This window comes from Haliotis rufescens, unplaced genomic scaffold (assembly GCF_023055435.1).
Source record: "Haliotis rufescens isolate VD_foot unplaced genomic scaffold, xgHalRufe1.0.p SCAF_10, whole genome shotgun sequence".
Taxonomy (NCBI): domain Eukaryota; kingdom Metazoa; phylum Mollusca; class Gastropoda; order Lepetellida; family Haliotidae; genus Haliotis; species Haliotis rufescens.
In genome coordinates, this window is record NW_025963780.1 from 7,440,326 (window position 1) to 7,463,530 (window position 23,205).

Consider the following 23,205-nt stretch of genomic DNA (forward strand, 5'->3'; position numbering starts at 1 on the left):
ATAGGCTGTGTAAATCTTCACAGAACTTGGCAAGGGAAAAACAAACTTCTCTTAAAAGTCAAAACACATCACCACACAGTGGCGATGAGAAAGAGAATGAGTTGGCAGAGGTATGCACATGGTCAGTAGGATTTTGTAGGATTAATACTGTTAAAGGGAAACAACACTCCAACTCTCAGGTGTCTAGCTGACACAGTTTTAATTAGCCCCCATAATCACCAGATGCCAGTAACCGTCAGTGACCCAACAAACTGGGCTTCGGACCAGCAATGGGGCAATCAGCAGAACCTCATTGACAGCGACGGGGAAAAACCCATTGAATCCTCACATTTGATTGGATGATGCTTACTATAACCTTTAACCTAGCAAATTTGTGTGACATGTGTAAATGTGTATGTACAATTATGTAGTTTAGTAAATAGAGATTATCATGCTTGTAAGTTTGGGGATGGTGAATATCCTGTATTAGGAATAAACATTGTATAAATACATAGTGTTTATTCCTAATACAGGATATTCACCATCCCCAAACAAACACAAGCCTGATAACATCTTTATCACAAACTGTCATTCTTCAATTATGTGCTTGAAAATCTATTCCCATCTCTCACAAACAATACCTGAACATTGCAAGTTTCCTTGGAATGTGCGAATTAATATATATTACGTCAGATGGTTAGTGATGTGTCAGTCGGACCTTGACAGTAGCCAATATAGTTCCAACTGAAACCTGTTTCTTTTTCAGTGGCTTAACTATATATATGCTATATATGCAAAACAACAATTGCCTACACAAATTGTTTGTACTTGACTTTCGCGGCAATCCAACTATTCTTATATGTGGCAAAAGTTCAAGCCGCAGAGGTCTACAAGCACAGATATGGCAACTGATCCCGCTTAGCTAGTGTTCTCGCAAAATCATTTCGCAATGTATATCTCCAAGTTTCCAAAACTTGTAATAGGCCTTAACTACATCACAATTAGACACTGATTTTCAGCATATCAGACTATTCTTTTGATAATGATAGCATTATCCCAGTAGTTTCTCCAGATTCCCAAAGGTTAATTCTGACTCGATCGACGAATGACAAGGGCAACGCCATGTTTGTTTGCAAACACTGAAAGTGATCCCTACTTGACCTTTGACCCCAACAGAAACTGTTTTTATTTTTTTGCTTTATCCTGCCGAGAAACCTACCCATTATATGGTAAACAGTAAATACATGTCCATATTATCTTTTCCAACAATGAAGTTCAGTTAAAAAAATCAAAACAGCAACAACCCTTATTTTTCAGGAAAATTGCATACAATAAAAACTACTCCATTCTTGTCACCCATGTTTCATGGTATAACCGTACACCTGTGAATTTGTCATCATTCACTTCATGCTCATTTAATGACTTTATTTTGGTATATTTAGTGGTAGAACCACTCAGATTACCTGATAAAAAAACTTTGCAAAATCACTAAATAACATTCATCCGTGCCTCTGAGGTTGTTAAGGATATATTTTGCAATCGGTCATTTGCATTTGGCACTTTTGCTGTCAGGGTTAATTATTTAATCTAAGATTGGGTTATTAAACCAGGTCTGATGTGGTGAATTTAGAACATGTAATTTAAATTCACATGACAGCTTAGCAAGAGAGGAATGGTCAGGTGAGTTCCTGCTGTTCTTGCACGGTTATCTTGCACAGAGGATATGTCAAAAGCAAGTGTTTACAAATTTAGGGTTTCCTAAAGCAGGCGGAATACACCCATAACTGGGCGTGAAGTGCCTTTGTAAAAACAACATACTTTGTCAAAAATTGTTCAAAGGATTAACTGAAAAGATGTGATAACTACATAACTGATACCATGTAGTGCTTTGTATTTATTCTGGGTGTGACTGCTATTGTTTTGTAAGGAAAGATTAGCAGCAGACTACCCCTGTTTGTGACATCACATCCAGTGACCCTTTGCAATTGCTGAAACATTGGTATCAGATCTCGCTATCTTTATTTTAGTTTTTCTCTCATCATATTAAATGGAAAATGACAAATGAAAAACGCACAGCAGATGGTCACCTTTTGCCAAGGCATATATACGAAGGCAATGTAAACTTTGTTGATATTAAAATAGCAATACTGCTATCATTACAACACAGGATTTGTATTTTTGTATATAAAAGTACATGTATTCAACCACTTAAAATTATGAATATTTAAATGTTGTTTATTGTATCCTAAGTTCTGACTTCTGAAACAATGGTAATTCCGCATATGGACATGCGACTTCCTGCATGACTATTGTCATGACACACTCTGCCGTACTCGGAAGGTCTGTGCGACTATTGTCATGACACGCACTGCCGTACTCGGAAGGTCTGTGCGACTATTGTCATGACACGCACTGCCATACTCGGAAGGTCTGCGGGACTATTGTCATGACACGCACTGCCTTACTCGGAAGGTCTGCGCGACTATTGTCATGACACGCACTGCCATTCTTTGAAGGTCTGCGCGACTATTGTCATGACACGCACTGCCTTACTCGGAAGGTCTGCGGGACTATTGTCATGACACGCACTGCCTTACTCGGAAGGTCTGCGGGACTATTGTCATGACACGCACTGCCTTACTCGGAAGGTCTGCGCGACTATTGTCATGACACGCACTGCCGTACTCGGAAGGTCTGCGCGACTATTGTCATGACACGCACTGCCGTACTCGGAAGGTCTGCGCGACTATTGTCATGACACGCACTGCCGTACTCGGAAGGTCTGCGCGACTATTGTCATGACACGCAGTCTTAGGGTTAATAAAGTATCCTTATCTGAATAAAGTATGGCAACTTACTTAGACAACTTGTCATCTGATGATGATGACTGAGACCCATCTATGAGGGTGAACTGAGCATTCACCATCTCTGGGGTAAGGTAGATGCCATTCAGGCGAGATTTAGATTCTGCTGTCTCCTCGTCTCTGTAATATAAAAAGGTGATTACTTCAGGGAAGTCACAATGTTCACAAGTTCTCAACTAGAAAAACTGTTTGTAAGCAGTCCAGGTTTGGAAAAACACATGTCCATGCAATGCAGCAGAACTTTCAGAAAAAGATGCTATGCTGTCAGGTACTTTAATTATACAGAGTGTTACACACTTCTGGTCATGGTAACTTGCCACATATTAAAGCAAAACCTGAGGTCATCATTGTTTTCATTATTGTGAATAACACATCATCTTAGTGTTCAGGGAATTATGTCACTGGGCTCACTTGTAAAAAGCATCCCCAGTTACAATCAATATTAGGCACTTACAATCAGCTTAACAATCGCCATACCCAAGTCTTATTCTACTTACATCAACCGATCTCAGTGGGATTGTATGATGGATTGGATCTAAGATCGCTATCTCAGCTAAGATTGAAATTTTCAAAGGTTGATGTATCAACTTAACATAGCAACTTTGCAGATTTTACTACTTTAGGGCATGCTTAATAAATGCTTGACCAAAATCATTTGAAAAATGGAACAGCTCAAAACAGACAAAACAATTGATAGGCTAAATCGTCAGCCCAAAAAAAGATTCACCACTGTTGTTAAAACGGTGGTTGTTGCGCTACCCTCTTTTTACCTCAGATTTTTAAAATGCACTTGGGGGCTTTTCTGTCTTCTTTGATTACCGTGTCCATAACTAAGTTGTCTACTCAGGGGATTAATCCCTTACACGCAATCATTGTGTGGATTAGGGCTGAAGGCAGCAGGTGGTGAGTCATGTAAAGCTATTTACAGACATAAATTGTTCTTTTGGTTATTCACAATGTCAAGATCAAAGTGTTTTTCACACACTCAACAATGTATGCAATGTTGTCATTTCAGTATGATTAACAGCAACAGCCACACCTTTGTCTTGATTAATGTTTGAGTTGTGGCTGCCGCTTTCTGACGTATCCATATAGCGGCTGAGCACTGCAAAATTATATAGTGAATAGACACTGCATATGAGGCAATGAAATTTTTTGTCAAGCACTGCTGTTGATGCGCCGGAAGCTTTAGGCCATGCCTCGAAATAGATAATGACCTTGCCCTTATGATAAAAGATGCAATGACAACCTTCACAAAATACAGAAATACTGAAGAGATTTGTTGTCACTGTTGTGTGGCAAGTCATACAACAGACCCATTACACATTATTATAAGACTGCCTCCGTGGTCTAGTGGATACCAAATTCTGTGTCACACTAAAAGACATACAAAAAATGGTTCTTGTTGTTACCCTGCCTGGCGCTTGGCATTAAGTGGCTAAAAAAAGGACTGGTTGGCTCGGAGTCAGTATACTCTGTCTGAGTGTGGGTATGTATCTTAAACTGTGGCATGGTATCTCAGTGGGTTAGCACTATAAAATCGGCATTAGTCCAGACTAGTGAGGTGAGGTGAAATGGGGTCCGGAAAATTTAAAATCCCAATCGGACATTTGCATTTAGGCCAAGCCCCCTTCAAATAGTGTATTTTAGTACGACTTTTCAAACACATTACAAGTTTACGTATTTATAATATGATGAATATTGAATTGTTTCAATTTAAATTGTTTAATTCACCGGACAATTAATAACAAATAATATCATTTTAGATTTACATGGAAAACATACGTTTGTTTCTGTTATAATAACAATCTGTTAACGTAGTGAAAGGTCTAATTAATATTCATGAGTTATATTCATGAGTCTGTGTACGCGTTGTAACATTTGGATCGAGACTATTATCCCATATTTGGTTATCACGTGACCTCACGGGAAAAGTTTTTTTTTAAACTAAAGATTTTTTTAAAAACAAGACAGATAATTTAATGACAAATACTAAAATATCGTTGATAGCAATAGTTATTTGAATACTTTTTTCATCTGTACTTAATTATTGACCATAAAAAAATTGGATATCGATCGTCCGAGAAAGCAAAATGGCGGTCAATCAAGATTCAATATACGACTAGCTACTGAAAACAATAAAATCTGCAAATCCTCATTGTATGTCAACCAAGTGAAAGTCGTTAGCCACGACTTACAAAATGATCGTCCAGACTTTGAGGGTTTGGCAGATCCGCTAGACTGATCTGCATCGGTCTACTGGCTGTCGTCACGCTTTCAGTAGTATAGGTAATGATGGTTCTGCCGCAACTCCACTAGAGCTGGATTTATTTACCTATACAGCTACTACAGATGGAATTTTTTATGCCAAAACGCTAATGTGATTCAACGATAGTCATGAGATTAAGTTAAATTGACTCTAGCTCACCAATACCTGGAGCCAATCATTGCTTCTATTATTATAAAAATGATGATGCGATTCAACCAAAGTCGTTTTAAAAGAAATATCAATATTAATTAATAATGAATAAAATTTACTATAGCCCACGAGGATATTGGAAAGGTATAGGAGCAATAAAAATATTAGCCACCGCGGCTAAGGTATCTAAAGATGTGGCCAAGGATTGGTTAAGGAAACAAGCGATGTGGCAAATATATTTACCGGCACCCCGTTATATACCGAGGAAGAAGTTTGATATTTTTACAACAAATGAAGTTCATCAGGCTGACCTCTTGTTTCTTCCCCACGACAAGGTAAAACGCAAAACGTATAAATACGCTTTAACAGTAGTGGATGTGGCTAGTCGATACAAAGAGGCTGAGCCATTAACCTCGAAAGAATCAACAGAGGTAGCTAATGCGCTGAGTCGCATATATAAACGCGGACCACTAAAATGGCCCAAGCTATTTCAAGTAGATCCCGGTCGCGAGTTTATGGGATCGGTGACTAAACTGTTAACAAAGAACGATGTCGAAATCAGGCGTGGTGAAAGAGAGGCCCACCGCAGTCAAGCTATCGTGGAAAGATTTAACAGGACATTGGCGGAACGTTTGTTTGGCTATCAGTATGGGATCGAAATGAAATCCGAGCAATTGAGATCAACCGAATGGGTGACACGATTATCAGCCGTTGTATCAGCGCTGAATAATGAAGTAACGAGATTAATAGGGAAGAAACCATCCGATGCTATTAAAATGAAATCCGTGACTTCTGAATCTTCAGCACCAAGGAGAGGCAAAGAACGAAAACTTCCGGATAGAGTAAGGGTAAGATATTTATACCAGCATGGTGAACTCGAAGGAGGTCTACGTCGCGCAACCGATCCCATATGGTCCCTTAAGACATATAACATTAGTCGATTGGTTATGAAAGAAGGAGAGCCTATTCTTTATTATCTTCAAGATGGACCGGGTAGGGCATTTGTACGAGAAGAGTTGTTCATAGCTCCCGACGGTACGGTATTACCACCATAACCATAAGCATAGGTAGTTACACCATCATTATCAATCCATCTCTTTGTATCTAAGGGGGATAATGATGTCTTGTTCATATATCCTATGATTGTAACTTCTTAAAGAGTTCATCTCGTGTTTGAACGTTCTACCGTTGAATAATGATTCTTTATACTGTTCGTGTTTGATATGCTTTTTTACAACGTACTTCTTAACACCCTTAGCTTTTCTTATCTCCCCATTATCGGACTTTTTTATAGAATACATCTCAGGTCTTAATCCTACATACTCCGCTCTAGGGGTCCCAGCACATCCTTCATCTTACCTACACCTTTTTATTTACTACGCTGTGCAGTGGATTATCTTTTGGGTAATCGCTCGTGTCGTACATATCTATTTTTTCTGCCATATCTTTATATACATCCTCGGTTTGTATTTCCATCAACAAAGAATCTGTGTCGGTATATAGCATCTCGCATCTATCGCCGTATTGCTTCTTAAGTTCGTTGTAATAAAAGTCATACATTAAGTGTTTTGACAAGTCGAGAATACTCATACCGACGTACACCAGTCTGTTGAATTTTATATTTCTCTTCTGCATATGCAACGCGGCTAAGTCGTTATCGAATATCTTGCTTCTGTTAAAAGCCGGACTGGCTATAAGTTTCCTGAGTTTTTCTTCCTCATTGGATCTGACTAATTTAACATCAACACGCTTCCTTAGATTCTCCATAGTTTTACCAAATACTGAGTTATTCATGAGCTTATACAGATTCTTTTCGAAATCGCTGGTAGCTATCTTTCTTAAATCTGTGTTCAACCTTATATAGGGCTCCATCCAAGGGCTTTGATCAAACTTTAGAACTCTGTGTATTTTCTTAAGTTTCATACAATACATAGATACAACTGGAGATTTCTGTAGTGAACTATATATTTGGTCTTATCCATCAAATTTGGTACGGGTTTTTCTACGTTAGCTAACCTTGTATTATCCATCAAGGAGTGTTGATATTCCGACATCCAATCTTTATTAACCATTAATCTTTCGGGAGCTAGCAGATAACTGTTATGATCTTTATGTAACGAACTTGGATATTCCAAGTCAACTTCTAGTATGTACCCTTTATTCGCATCATTCACTTCGATATTATCGACCCACTCAAAACCTGCCGTAGGTAAAGGTTGACTCATAGCCCATCCGTACAAATTGTTGGCGTTGAGATATAATATATGCGTGTCGGGTTTACTCGGATCGTATCCTTCCACTAATTTATTATTAGCCTTAGAATACCTTTTCGCCGCCATCGATATACCACCTCTTAATCCTTTCTCAATAAACAAGTGCATACCGTAATCTGTGAGTAGTTTTAGTTCTACGCCGGTCTTCTTCAACAATGCATCCCACGATAGTCCGGGACTGGAATAGTACCATGCCGGGTCCAAGCCGTATTGTTTTAAACATGTCTTTCTAAATATCTCGATTATATATCGGCGAGTAACAGTACATCGGTTTTTAAGTACAGATCGTGATAATCACCTAAATTCTTACAACCTAATTTATCCCAGACCGTCAGAGCGTGTTCATAATCGGCATCTGTTATTTTAGATTCTGTTAAGTTACTATAGAATGATTCGAGGGGTGGTAATTCGGTTTCTTCGAATCTAGACCAATCATCCATATATTTGTAAGGATATACACCTTTTCTCAGCAACAAATGACGAGTTAACCTATGGGTATATTGATTTGTTATCGCGAAGTCATCGGGATTGTTCACATTAGCCAAATTGTCCAGGGAAGATAACAGAAACTGTACGGAGTCTATGAATCTAAGCCCATTACTTTGTTTTATTCTAGATTTCCCATCCTTGTCCCTATAATGTATAGGTTTAGTCAACGAGAATGATATGTATTTTTCCATATTATTAGGAATGCACGTTAAACCGCCGTCGGTCTTTGAGATAGCTTGCATGATGAGATGTGAATCGTATCCCCTAAGGTTGTGAAACACAACGGGGATGGGTATTGTTTGAGAATTCATTTGTAGTTTCAAGTTACACTCGTTATGCGCGGCTCCCCGATAATTACCCGTGACGTGACAATGATCTCTTACGGAATCCCCATCCAGGGGTTTATTACAAACGTGACAACTCGTTGACTTCTTATGGGCCCTCCAATCATCCCTCGTCATACACATGGGTTTCTTACACGATAATTTTTCCCTGATTATTCTCTCTTCGTTTTGTAGATATTCTAGGAACTTTCCCGCTGCATCGGGACCTCTGTAAATCACGGGCTGGTTTGTTTTCCCATCATACCTTACAACTATATATCCAAACCCACAAGGAATATGTTCTTGAGTTTTGTACGTAAAACTATTATCAGTATTGTGTTCAGTATTTTCTATGGGTTTGATAAGCGCTTCGAAGTTGGCGTAAATTACGTACGGTACTGGCATTTGATTACAATAAAGTTCAAATTTTAATATATTTTTTCCCTCTTTAGGCATATCGATCCTGATAGCATTCTGTCCAACACCTCTACAGTCTTCTTTATGCGCTTCTAATAGATCTTGTCTGCTGTACCCATGTAGGCATCTTTCACAGAAATATTTCTTTCTAGCATGTTTTGTTTGATCGTATAATAGCCTGTTTAAACTCTTTATCCACGTATAATGATATTTACCATCTTTTTCGATCAGAAATGAATTGATTCTGGGGATATGTTCCGGAGCGGAGCTTATCCTGTGTACAACAATTCCTTTAGAATGTCCGAAAACATTTATAGCTAAATTATTTTGCTTTTCCACCTTATCAATTTGTGATATTGGTGTAGGTTCGTCTATACCATCGAAATTGAGTCCATCGTTTTGGGGATAGCTAGAAGGTCTATTTGCAATTTTAGAATCTTCGGGGAACAATGCAGATCTTATCATCATTCTTAAACAGTCATCGGATTTATTTTTTACGTTAATTATGGCTTTTTTCTTTTTATAATACGGAGGTAAATCTATATAAGAACCACCTTTGAAGGGCATATAATTTGCTATATCTAAATATAAACTATCGATTTTATCCACACCCCAACCCGAACCTCTATTAGTCCAGCGTTCTAAAGTTTCCTGTATTCGTGCATGGCAGATTCGACATCCTTAAACGTTTGAATTGAATGTCCTTCCTTAAGCAGTTTTTCATGAATAAAGTCTAATCTCTTCATTCTCTGCCGCGTATATTGTGACTGGGCTGCTTGGAGTTGTTCCATTGCTTCGTTATGTCGTTTACGTTCCTCTTCAACTTCTTTAGCGTTTGCTCACTCATACGAGAAAATAAATAATTACTCCCCGAAAAAGCTAGAGCATTAACAATAGCTCCACCGACCATCATCGCAATTGTTGCCATATGCTTAATAATAAAAAATATTCAAATCTTTAATTAATTACTTCATTATGTCTTCCGGGATAAGCCCTTGTTTGATGAGCATATCTTTCGGTGCCATAGCCAATCCAATATCCAGAACCATCATTGGTATATCATAACAATTAAAATCTAGCTTGGGAGGTGTGGCTTTAGTAATCATTTTAGCTATACGGGCATAGCCAATGGCCAAGCCGGTGACCACCGCTGAATGATACGTTGCGTTTACCAACATTTTACCGTCTGTAGCTGGAGTAGTCATGCTTATTATAGCATTATATGCGGGCTAACCTCTAATTGAACTTCTTGTTGCATCGGGGGTGACGTTTTCTCTTCTCCGGTCTTATAAAAGAACCATACAGCCGCTATAGCAACAACTCCTACTAGTGCCCATGTTTTAATCGGATTAATATTTGAATTATTTATTAATTTTGCTTTCCTGCCAGTCCTCCCTTTCTTCCTGCAGCTATTTTTGGGGGGTTCTTAGTTACTCTGGGTTGTTTTTGTGATGCATTCACATGTGATGGTTCCTCATTCACACGTTGTTCCGCAATCTGTTGTGCATCCTCGTTCACAATCTGTTGTGATTGTGTTTCCAGAATCTGTTGAGTCTCCATTTATATTATTAAGTGGGCACGTATGTTTAAATTGACAATACCTAGCCGTTATTAAAGCTGTGGTGAACGGAGCTAAGAACATTCCATATCTATGATAAAACTCACAGCTCACTGAGCTTGTAGCATGTTCGATGAATGGGTCTTTCTCTAGAGATTCGCATAAAAACATGCGATGTTCTGCCGGGATAGGTAGAAACGTACTAGCTACGCTCGTGTATAGTTGTAACATAGCCAACCCTATGGTTTTAGTCATGGTAGCTCCCAGTCTAGACTCGTAACGCGCATACAGTTTTTGAATTTCTTCGTCGGTCATGTTATCAATTTTTTCGATGGTATAATTTTCTCCCAAATATTGGGAGCATTTTCCACCGGCTACCAAAGCCGCGAGTCTTTCTCTATGTTTATCTAAAGATTTATCAACATGTTGATCTGGCTCATCTTTGAGCATTTGTTCGATGAGTTCGTCGCATTCCATAATGTAATACCTAAGGAGATATTTAAGTCTAACATAATATAATATGGCATATCCAATACATCCCATAATAATGAACTGTTGCGAAAGAATGATGATTTCGAACCACATTTTATGTCATATTAACCGCTAATGTTCAATTTGCTATATATGCTATAATTTTGCTATATTTGCTATAATTTTGCTACATTTTCCTATAATTTTGCTACATTTTGCTAAGCAATTGCATAAGCAGCTGGTTGATCGGTTTTTAATACGAGTTTACAGTGCTTCGTTTCCGCTAACAGTTTTCTGACTTTATCTTGTTCGAGCTTGGTATAAATAACATCATTTTCGCGTAAACATTCCTCGAATGAATCTCGATCTTTGCAATGAAAGAGTGCTACCCATTTGGTCTGCTCTCTGAGATCTTTCAGGACAGAGTTGTATTTTTGAGTAAGTACCCAAACGCTATGTTGAGTATGCCGACCGGAGAATGCTAAATACGAAAGCATATCTTTCTTTTTTGTGAGTTCTTTACTCGCGCTGCAGTCGTCTCATACGAAAAGGGTTGATTCTCCTTTGTATTTTTCGTGACATACTAGGAGGCAGTCTTGTAAACGATCGCCCGGATCGACTCTGTGTACCCCGTCGTCATTCATTACCCAATCTCTTGATAGGTATGTTTTATTAACGCTTATAGTCGGGCACAGAATAATAATATGATCGAAAACGTCCCTAAAATGACTTTGTAAAATATCTAGAATAAAAGCTGTTTTTCCACAGCCCGTTTGCCCGCATATGATAGCGCAGTGTGGTACTTTAGGTAAAAGATTATCAATAGATTGCTTGCACGAATCTTCCATTCTGTATATTAAGTTGCGCATCCATAATCACGTACAAATATATGTTTAATTTACCAGCCGTTTCCTGGAGCTTCGTTATCTGTATAGTAACACCCTCGCTAGCATTTTCTATTCTCCTCCCACTGCTGTGTAGTTGGTCATCGTCCAATGTTCGCATGTCTAGCCATAGCGCATACTTCGTGGTGAGGTATTCACCCATCGATACACTCCCGAGAGACAGATCTTTCATGACCGCGTTAACTTCCGGGGAACGTTTTATAGAAGGGAGTTTCATGATCTCATCCCACTGGTGATACGCTAGCATTCCTTGGCTATATAGTTGATTAGGAACGCCCTCGATAGTTAATTCTACTTTTGTAATCTTGGGATTGTAGAACTTCTCGGTATTTCTTTTAAACGCATCGGATGGGTCCTCGAACAACATTAAAATACCCTTCAATGACCTCGTGGGGACGTTTAGATTGATATTCCACATCGTATCTTTTTTGTCCCTCGTGATCTTTCGGTGTCGAAGCACGCGATTGTACAAAATGGCTAAACTTCCGGTATACTGGTTACGAATTTGTCTGGCTAATTCGGGATCCGTTATCATATCGTACTCCAGCGAGATATTGTCTATGGAATAGCTAGCATCTTCAGCAGCTCTGATTACTCTACCGTAGTCATTAAAAGTGAGTTCGTATTCTAACCTATCGCCTAGGGATGCTTGATAAAAGGGCATGTGGGAATCTGGTAATTCAAAGTCTAGGGGGATATAGAATCGGTAACCTAATGCGTCGGCAACGGCCTTATCTTTTACGACGGTATCGTCACCTTTTTCAGCGCCCACGCGCAGTCTCAATGTGTTCTTATTACAAATACCTTGGTACTGTAAGTTTTCCCGCTCTTTATGCGTTCTCCAGAGATCCATGTAACAATAGTATACATCGCTATCGTTGATACTCAAAACCTCATTACCGCTAATTTTAATGGCGATTTTCTTAACAATAGCACGACCTATGTTCTGAACGGGCTCCCTGTTAACGTCGGTAGAAGTCAAAATAATCGTAAATGCTAGTCGGACAGTTCCCGGAACTAACACATCGTGTGCGCCGAGATTAGGAAAGCGAACCAGAAGCGTTTGATTCTGATCGATGGTACTAGGGTTATTAGTTATAGTTACAGACTGACGAATTGCTTTGACCCCTAATGGATCTCGAAGTCTACGTTGTGGGTTTAACTTGCGTCCGTATTGCGAAGACATTGTTATATTGAAATTATATAACCATATGTTTAATATAAAAATGGGTGATTTTGATCTTAATGACTTTGATCTAAGTACCTTAGATGATCCGAATCCAATCGAAGAGGGTACTGATGAAACCAGGCTTAGTAGTCTTAACGATGAACTTTTACAATCAAACGTCAATGATTATTACGATGCCTTAAAAGAAGATAAAAATTATGCTACCCCAATAGGTCGTGACTATTCAAAGTTTACGATAGATAGTAAAGGAATATTGCGAATACGCGGCGAACCCGATATTGACCTCATGCATTCTCGTAATCGTAAGCCCCTAGCTTTGTCTACGATAGCCGGTAAACACGGCACCGTGTTTGTTCGTGATAAATTAGGTTTTGTGGACTACGGACGAGCAAAACTTCCCGCAAGACTACTAAGGTTCTTGGAACCGTGTGTGATGAACTCGGTAATACAGATGATTTGGAAGCTTCCTCGATGGTGGCCTCGAACGGACTCGGAGAAATCTTAGATACCTATTACGATAATTCCATGTTACAGGTATCGGAGTTTAGTATTAGGGATTTACGAGGTCTTGACAAGGCATTGCAAACAATGCGGGGAGAACTTATCAATAATATAGCCAAGCTATCCGAACTCGACAAACATATAGCTCAAGAGAAAACAAAACTTGAACAGGCGGGCGATGAGTTCAGTAGACACTGCGTAGCGGAAATATTGCGTAACTTAGAATACAAAAGATCGGCCCGTATCGAAGCAGCTTCCAGTAATAGAAAGGCACCTTGTTCGCAAATCAGTCGAATTCGAGAAACTATCGATCAAGTCCTCAACGATGACACTACACTGGCCGATAAAATTAAAACATTGTTCAGAGAACAGGAGATAACCATTGCCAGTATTTTAACCGCGTTGGGATTTATTATATCAACTTTGACTCTCACGTTAACAGGTGGCACAGGTGGTGGTACACCGCCCACACCGCCTAGTGATAAAAACGGTATAAAAGAGTGGATAAAAAAGCATTTAAAAGCATTAGGTTCAGCACTGGGAAAGCTCGCTTAAAAAGCTCCGGCCGCACTTGCCGGTATAATAGGGAGTATAGTTTCCTGGCTATTGAATTTATTAGCTAAGACCACCACTTGGCTTAGTCAAAACTTGTGGGCAGTGATCGTAGCAATTGCAGGGCTGTTGTACGTATCCGCTAAGAACTATTTAACCAAATCAGTTCACTAACCAAATCATGAGTAAACCAACCGCGACTCCACCTAATACAAGCGCTGTTTTTTCATCGATATGTTGTTGATTTTTAGCCTCAATATGTGGTGGCACTTGTGTTTGTGCGTTAGTAGATGTTGGCTTGACTATTCCCTTTTCGCCTGTGATTGTTTGTGTTATTAATTCGACGTTAATATCTGAATTTATACCTGGTTTTTGTTTATCGGTAGCGATAACAATTTTATTATTATAACCTATCACTTGACCGATCTTAAGTTCCATATTATTCGGAGACATGTATAGTCCCGGCGCATAAACGTAGTCCACTTTGGATTGAGCGTACTGTAATGCATCTTGAAAACGCTTTATAGACGATGGTATGTCAACTGGTGAATTAATGGCGTCCTCCACTTTTGCGACAAACTGTTTTTGCGCATCGAGCGCTGTCCCAGAACCGATAATGGACGTTCGTGTTTGCGATTGTGCACCGAGAATTGCCCATACATAAGTTCTTATCGATTCATTAAATCTTACAAATCCTGGGTTAGTAAAATTATTTTCCGTTTTATCATTAAGAAATTCATTCCAAGCGTTATCGTTCAGTTGTACAAATTTTTTAACAATATAAATAGTCCCACTCTTAAAACTCATAATATCCCCTCTCCAATCGTTACTATAAAGTTCCCAGCCTTTATACCAATGACTGGTTTTATGCCAATGATCATATATTCTTGAGTAAAGTTTGCTGGTACGCCGCAACTTAGGAATATCAACTGGAAGTTTATTAAGTTTTTTATATACATAATCGCTTTCTTCTTTGACGGTTATTTTTTCCTCTGCGTAAGGAACACCTAGACCATGGTTTGCTCCTTTAATACGCCAATCTTTACTCGTAGAAACATTAAATTCCTGACAAATACGCTCGAATGCCCACCTATTGTACGGAATTGTGCGGAATTCCACGCTCAATCCTGCGGTAATGGAGCACTAATTTCTTTAAGTATACGTCGAATCTGATAGTACACGTGAAATGATATAACAGACTTATTTAGCATAAATCCTGGGGAATAAAGAGATACACCACATCCCATTGTGGCACACCATATGGCAAAGTTTAACTGGTTTTGCCAAAATTGCATCGGATTGTGAAACCAGTCGTGCACCATTTTATCGCTAGTTGCCTTGACTCTGTACTTTTCAAAGATATCAGGGAATTTAACGATAAATTCAGCACCAGAGGCAGTTACTATAATCGATTGATTAGTAATGTATCTCGATTTCATATTTAAGTTATGATATAGTATCCTTGTATATTTAATATGTATGTTACACTCCCGGGAATAACAAATGGTCAGTCTATTGAACTGCTTCATACTATCGATAACTCGGATGGACAGCTCGAAGTCGCCCTATGCGATATAATGTATTACCCGCTGTGGACCAATATAAATGCTGCAAAAAGAAATAATGTGTTAAGAATAAAAAGGAAAGGACTCATTATACCTGATGGGTATTACAGTGTATGCTCACTCAATGATGAATTTTTTAAGCCTTTGGGAGTTAGTCTCACACAAAATGAGTCGAATGGGATGCTGATTTTTAACTCTGGAGAAAAGGATATATATCTTCACAGGAACTTAGCAGATACATTTGGATTTGTAATAGGAGACGAAAGAGAAGCAACATTAATACTACCCAACAAAACAGTGCATGGAGATAAATTGCCCGATTTAATTCCCTATAAAGAGTTGTGCATCCATCTTGATCAAATCAGTACGACGGATAATATTCAACTAGAAAGTCCTTCAACTCTGCTCAGATGTGTTCCAGTGAAAAATGAAAAATACAATAGTGGTAGAACGGAATCTTTCTCATCATTACAATATAAAAAATTAAAGCGTGGTATTATTTCAGACCTCAAAATTTCTATATTAGATGTAAAACACCAACCTGTACATATAGGATACTTAAGTGTAACACTCCATATTATAAATAATGGTTGATTCATCAGGCCCTGGAACGCTCAGACAATGTAATACAATTGCGCTTTCCGATCTCTGAGACACAGAAGGATTCGGTAAACCCGGTACCAATGGTAAGTTATACGCTTTACACTTACACGATAATGTATACAAGCGGAAAGAAGTTACATTAACGGGTATTCTAGAAGATTTAAGCGATGTCGACGTTAGTAGACTCATTAAAAACACTTCGTACAATATTATTAGCAACGACGATAATAAACGGACTATGGTCAACGCAAACATCGAGTGGCTATTGAATAACGTCATTACCCCACCATATGTGATGATGGGTAAGGCACATAATTTAATTAAGATAATAAATAGTGGCATCGTTCTCGCGGCTTATATCCCATCAAAACGAAAAAGTGTGTTAGTTACCCCCCTGCCAGAAAACCCAGGTCATATGTTATATAGTCGTCTGGCCTTAAAAAATGTTACTTTAAATTTGGTTACCGAATTCGATGATATTAAACAGAACTTGAGTGCAATACCTATTATTTCTACTCTTATTATTGAAGTCTTGTTCGGAGATGCACCGGAAGATGCCTTCGAAATATTACCAGGTCTATCGATTAAATGGCTCAAGAAACACCAACGTCAACGTTGCAGTATTATTCATATCGGAGCATCGCCCGTTGCAACCCTCGAGGGGGTCCAAATTATTAAAAGTGACAGTATTTCTCTTACTAAGATATTCTTGCCGTATAATATACATTTGATAAGGTTGATGTATACTCTCAAAACATTTAAGCAAGACCAATTAAAGACTATTATATGATCGTAATATACACTATGAGTTTATATCCGGCGCTCGATGAGGCATTTGAAAAGATGGAAACTGTTGATGGATTTCGATTACATCAAATAAGCGACATAAAACATCGAATAGAGAAGGATAGGGAGTTGAGACTTGGATTATATAAAAAGTATCGCAGAGCCGTGAATGCTCTCGACGGAGTTGACACCGCGCTTGTAGCAGCTGGCATGGGACTCGGTGTAGCGGGTGTCGGTTTACTATCAACTATAATCGCCGCGCCTATCGTGCTTGGCATGGAAATAGGCGCCGGAGTCTCGGGACTGGCAGGAATAGCGATAAAATTCATTTCTCGTAGGTTACAAAAGAAAGCATTAAAACACGATAGTATTCGGATACTCGACGAAGCAAAGTTGAACAGCATTGAGGATCATATTTCGACAGCAATGGTCGATTGTAAGATATACGAGGATGAGTTTCATTTAGTGCTGTCGGAACTCACCAAATACAATGAAATGAAGCAGGAGATTCGATCAAAATCTCGTAAGACCAGTGGTATTAGCGAAGACGAGAAAAAAAAGTTCATAGAAAAGGGGAGGCAACAAGCGCGTCAATCATTCCGTGCCAAAACCAAAGAACTGGTTGGAGATTAAAAATAGATTGCTTACTATCGTTTGAACACATTTAGACAAATGCTTACATAAATATATATAATAATGGAAATCGAAAAAACTATTAAATGGAGAGAATTACCACAAGGTTTTTATTATATCAGTGATGTCAAACCAACCAAATACGGTTATCAATTGTTTCTTATCAATTTACAAAAAGAGTGTAGTTATATAGTCTGGTCTCCTAGTAAAATGAACGAAGAACTTAATAAAAATGTTGAATATCGCTTTATTGATAAAAAGAATATTTTTATTACCATTTAGGCTCATCTAAAGCAATGATTGGCCCCAGGTATTGGTGAGCTAGAGCCAATTTAACTTTATCTCATGACTATCATTGAATCGCATAGTCATTTTGGCATAAAAAATTCCATCTGTAGTAGCAGTATAGGTAAATAAATCCAGCTCCAGTGGAGTTGCGGCAGAACCATCATTACCTATACTACTCTTTCGCTTCTTGTCTGAGGTTATACTACGTATCGTAGCATTGTGAGGATAATGAGGTACATCGATGATGCAAGGTATTAATGTACAGTTGTAAACACCGTTCACTCAAATTAACAAGATGTTCTCAGTAATTAATCCTCGATTAATCAGTGTCAACTCAGTTTATTGCCTATTACAGTGATTGACCGATTGGACTATCATGTAGGTACGATGTATTTACAGCAATCAAAACAAACAAAGCTTGTCAGTGTAGTTAATCTTCATTGTGTTGCAACTGCAGACAGAAACTGCTCAGTCCTAACTGTTGATCATGTCCGGTCAAAATTTAAGAATGTCCGGACAATACTTTTTAAAATGTCCGGTAAGCAATATTTTAAAACGGACATTTGAGATTCCCAATCGGACATGTCCGGCGCATATGACGGTTTCCGGACCCCTGGTTTAACATCACGTTCAAGATTATTGCACATATAAAGCGACGTGCATGCACGTGTGTGTGTGACTGCTTGTACTATTCCGGACTGATGCTGACTTCGAGAGTGTTGATGTGCCAAGTTCATTGTGCGCCAAACCACAGCCCTGAGGCTGTCTGGCCCTGTAGATGAGCAACCCACCCCTGAAGGGAGGCGTCTACAAACAGGTTTAGATTCAGGGTTAGCCCGATAAGGATAAGGAGAAGCCTCCTAAGACATTGGACTCTTTCGACCACCAGTTAAGATGAGTCCTTAGTTGTTCCAATGTAAGGAGACAGGAACTGTTGTATTGGGCGCAAATGTAGGCAGCCTCTGCTTGTCAAATACTTGGCTGAAGGGATTAGCCCCAGCAACACTTGCCATTGCCGGTACACTGGCGTAGGCCCCGGATACATTTGTGCCATGGACTGCTGCCACATGGACTGCATGAAGTTCTGCATCCAGTGAGTCTCCAGGTATGGTTTTGTAAGCTTGTGCGTACATAGGTTGCACTACCGTGTAGGTAGGTGTTGATAGGATCGTGGCTTGCGCTGGCGCCAACCCAGTAGGAGCACCGTAAGATTCAAGCGCCATCATTGCTGGGACCGTCACCATGGAGGCCAAGGACGCCTGAAAATTAGAGACATGTGTAATACTCACATTCGAGTCCGGCGCCGTAGTACACAGAGGCAAATGAATGTCAGCAGTCACAAGAACCATAGATAACGCTCAACCTAACGACGAGGGTTGAGTGGTGATAACCCGGGGAATGGTGGCTGGAAGTGTGCTGCTACACCGACATCTTCCTCGCAACACAAATGGGAGTGCTGTAGAATATGCTTGTGTGTGACCAGTCTAGAAATTGAGAAACTCAAAAAATTACATTGAAAATTTGGAGTGCATACTTGAGTGCAGTCCAAACAACGTGGATGAATATTTATTTTGCCACACCAATTAGTGCACCGCCCAGGCATAGGTTACACCTAACTTGAAACTGTAGCTGAAGTAGACTTGTACATACTGATGAGAAAACGAGAGTTTTGAATCAGCAAAAAAAGAGTTTTTAAATGTTTATAAAAAATACAAACGTGAAACATGGTGGCAGAATGCTAACCACCAAATTAAGGCAAAAGTTGGAGGACCAAAATAAAACACAACTTCCCAGTAGAAGAACAAGCAGGAATGTGATCACATGTGATGTCACGAATGGTCACATGACAGTGGGATGAGTCCTACAAAAAGTAGACTGAAGATGGACCCATTGCAAAGCGCTGTCTTTCTTTGTTGAAAGGTAAGCAGTAGATGCATTAAGGAGTAATGCAGGAAAAGTAAACAAGTATGGTTTTCCTGAAGCAAGAGAAGGGGACATATTTGGCCTCAAACAACTCTTTCCCCATGTCAATACATGCGGAAATACCCTGGGAAGCTCTGACCACAGAGAGGAACTGCCCCAGGATAAGATAAATCTGACCTTGGTTGGAGTCACGAGAGGGGAAAGATCTGGCCTAGGCTGACCCTTTCCAGCCTCAAATATAAGGGGGGAATGTGTGGCCAGGGGTGGGGAAGAACGTGACCAGGCCAAACCTTCCCCGAGGAAGAACTGGCCAGGGTGATGTTTTGGCCTGTTACAGGCCTGGTGCGTCTTGAGGATATGTCAGACTTACTTCTGAGCTTTGTGCAATTCTGCCTCACATAGTGTAAATCAGCATGTCTTGTAAATGGGCCACACAGATGTGGTTGACGCGTGTGCTGATATCTGAGCAGACCTTCAAATATGGGGAGTTCGAAGTCAAAGAAGGTTGGGGAACTATGTCATGCTGGGCCAATAAGGAGCTACCAAAAGAAGGTGGATGCTAACCCACTGACATTATGATCCCTAGCCAGGGAGTCTTGGATTAGTGAGACAAACGTATAAAGCTGATGCTTGTGACAAGTGGTGAACAAGTTGACATTTAAAGATTTGAAGAGGCTGAGCTTAGGATGCTCACGGCAGGTGGAATCTTAAGCCAAGGTGAGCAGGAGCAGGCGTTGCCACCTGTGGATCGTAACATTAGAGGACAGACAAGCATGGACCAGAGGTTGAAACAAGTTCTAATATTTCTGAGGGACGAAAAGGCCGGGATGAATTGGAGGGTTTGTGGAGGAGTCAACTGCAACTTGTCGCAGCTGACCTCCCATCCAAGCTGCCGAAAAAGGATAGAGAACCTGATCTGTTTGCGAAACAACCAAGGCGTAGGATCGTCCATCAGGCAGCAGTCGATGTCCGAGCTGAAGACGATTCCCTCCTTTATAAGAATGCCCCGGAGATTTGGCAGAAAAGGTCTTAGACAAAGGCTTTGAATACAACTGAGCCCAACAGAGGTGCTTCACATTACGTTGTACAATGAGTCCTCTTTGTACTGAGCGCCTGTTCAGCTAAACACATCTGTAGTGTGTGAAGTGGCGCTTCAGCCTGTGCAGTAAAGAGAGACTTCTCAAATAACTCATGGACCTCTGCTGACCAAAGGAAGTCGGACTCAAGAGGGCCAATTCTTGTAATCTATGTCTGAACAAAGGTAGCGATGAGTGACAAAGGAAGGAGTGAGTGAATGAGTGAGTGAGTATTTGTTTACGCCATTTTTAGCAATATTCCAGCAATATCACAGAAGAGACACCAGAAATGGGCTTCATACATTGTACCCATGTGGGGAATCGAACCTGGGTCTTCGGTTTGACGAGTCAACACTTCATCCACTAGCCTACTCCACTGCCTTGACAAAGGAAGGAGAGACAGAGGCAAGTCAGAGTCTACCATGATCCATAGAATGCAATCTGTGAATGCATGAAGTGGACGCTGCTTGTCCACAACAGAAGCTACGATGCTGGGCGCCGAACCGCAGGAAGAGGTTCTTGGCGAGGAACGATTACACTTAGAGACTCTTTCTGGAGAGGGTGGACGTGATATTGTGATCTTGCGGTTCTGAGATCTCATCTAGAACAAGGTGTAAGGCGACAATTGAGGCAGGGGTATCCCAGGTGCAGACGAGAGTGGCAGTGGTCGCCATGGCAAGGAGGAAAACTGTTTTTCTCGAAGAAAGAGGAAATGTAGCTACGGCAAGATGGACACTCAGATTATTTTTTTTAATCTTTTAAATTTAAGATGTTTTCACTCTACAATATATTCAAATTGGCTCCTGTTATCAATAGAGTACAATAACAGGAAGATACGGATGCCACCCTGCTTCCTCATTGTAAGCCTGTCATCTCATGAAAAGGAAGGAGCCTGACACGTCCATCAAATTGAGCCATGTCTTCCGTACAATAGCAGGAAGGTGAATTTCAACATCTTCTGTAAAAAAACAGCTCAATGCAGCCCGCTTGAAAACAAGGCATCCTGTGAAAGGTGTGACCCTAACAGCTTTTACAGACAAATCAAGGTTATGCCTCCGATTCACAGATGGCAGAAAAAGTTGTTGGCAACATGGCAGCGAGCTTTGTGCCAGGGCAACAATTCTTGACAATGGTCGTTATGAAGGTGGGGTGTGATAGTGGTAGAGGATGAGGGTCATAAATCTAAAAAACCTGAGGGAAAGTGATTTATCTTAATTATTAACCGGAATAATATATGAAACAAGACAGGTGAACTGATTTGGTTATTGTGAATGGACATTTGACTTGCCGGATGAAATTTTGCATGGTGGGTACACCAGATATTGATCTACACACTAAATCTAATCTAATATTTTAAAATCTAATATTTTACAATAAGATGTATATTTGTGTACTTATCCTATCTCACACTATGCATTTCATCCTTCTTCATTCTTGGTGTGGAAATGGTCCTAGAATGAAGTTTCCAGCTTAAAAAAACACTGCACCCCAAAACATCCCACTCATCTGCATGGGGACCATCATAAACAATAGGTCACGCACTACAGAGCGTACAGGCTCATGTAACTGTGATGCAGGGATGGTTGGGTGGGCTTTTAGCCTAGACAAGTATATAAAAATACAATTTATTGTAAAAATGTTAAAAACTGATCCTATCTCACACTGCATTTATCTCACGGTTGGATGGTGGGGCCCAGATACCCTAGTCTGTAAAAGGACCTGAACTGTGAGATGTACATAAGGAACCTGGTTCTAAACCATGAAAAAATCCAATGGCTGTCATAAGGCTTTAGTGTCAAAAAAAAGAAACTCATGTAAGGGTTGCGTCATAAAACCCCTTTGCGCTACTAAGACAGAGACAACATAATAACGGGTAACTCATGTGTTTCGTGTTTCTGACCATGAAGTCTCCTGGGCGAATGACGGAAGAAAGTAACGTAATGGTCACCATGCAGAAGTGAGGAGGAGTTTCTAGGTATTGAAGATCCAGATATCTTTCTGCTGTCTTTCTTTGGAATAAGGAAGATCGGTGACTAGAAGTCTGGGATAACTGGACTGGGACCTAGATATTCTATCGCATGCTTCATAATCAACGTACCTTTGGTTTCTGTTATGGCAGGTAGTTGGTTGGCAGCATACTGTCTTTGCAAGGGGCTGGCAGCGGGAAAAACATTTTTCGGCGGTAAAGTGAGAGAGTTTGAATGAAGTGCCTCCGTTCATTATGATCATAGTGGTGACAAGCTCGAAGAGGGGAGTAGCGTTGTGTCTCTGTAGAATCGTGATGATCATCAGAACTCTGGTGATAACGATTCTTAGGAGAGGGGCATCGATGATGATCCACTGCACCAGGACACTTGGTTGATCCCTGTTGACGATTGTGTACAAAGTCCT

General features: G+C 39.9%; 1 protein-coding gene across 3 annotated transcripts in view; it reads right to left on the reverse strand.

Annotated features, from left to right (window-relative positions):
• The window catches only part of LOC124118005 (cilia- and flagella-associated protein 221-like), a 244,435-nt gene that overhangs the window by 33,906 nt on the left and 187,324 nt on the right, over positions 1 to 23,205 (reverse strand). For 2 of the 3 annotated variants that reach the window (XM_046480039.2, XM_046480040.2), the window contains one exon: positions 2,838 to 2,963. The exons of the other annotated variant lie outside the window; for it this stretch is intronic. In XM_046480039.2, coding sequence (XP_046335995.1) covers positions 2,838 to 2,963 — 126 coding nt within the window. The remainder of the gene's footprint in view (positions 1 to 2,837; positions 2,964 to 23,205) is intronic. 3 annotated transcript variants of the gene reach the window in all.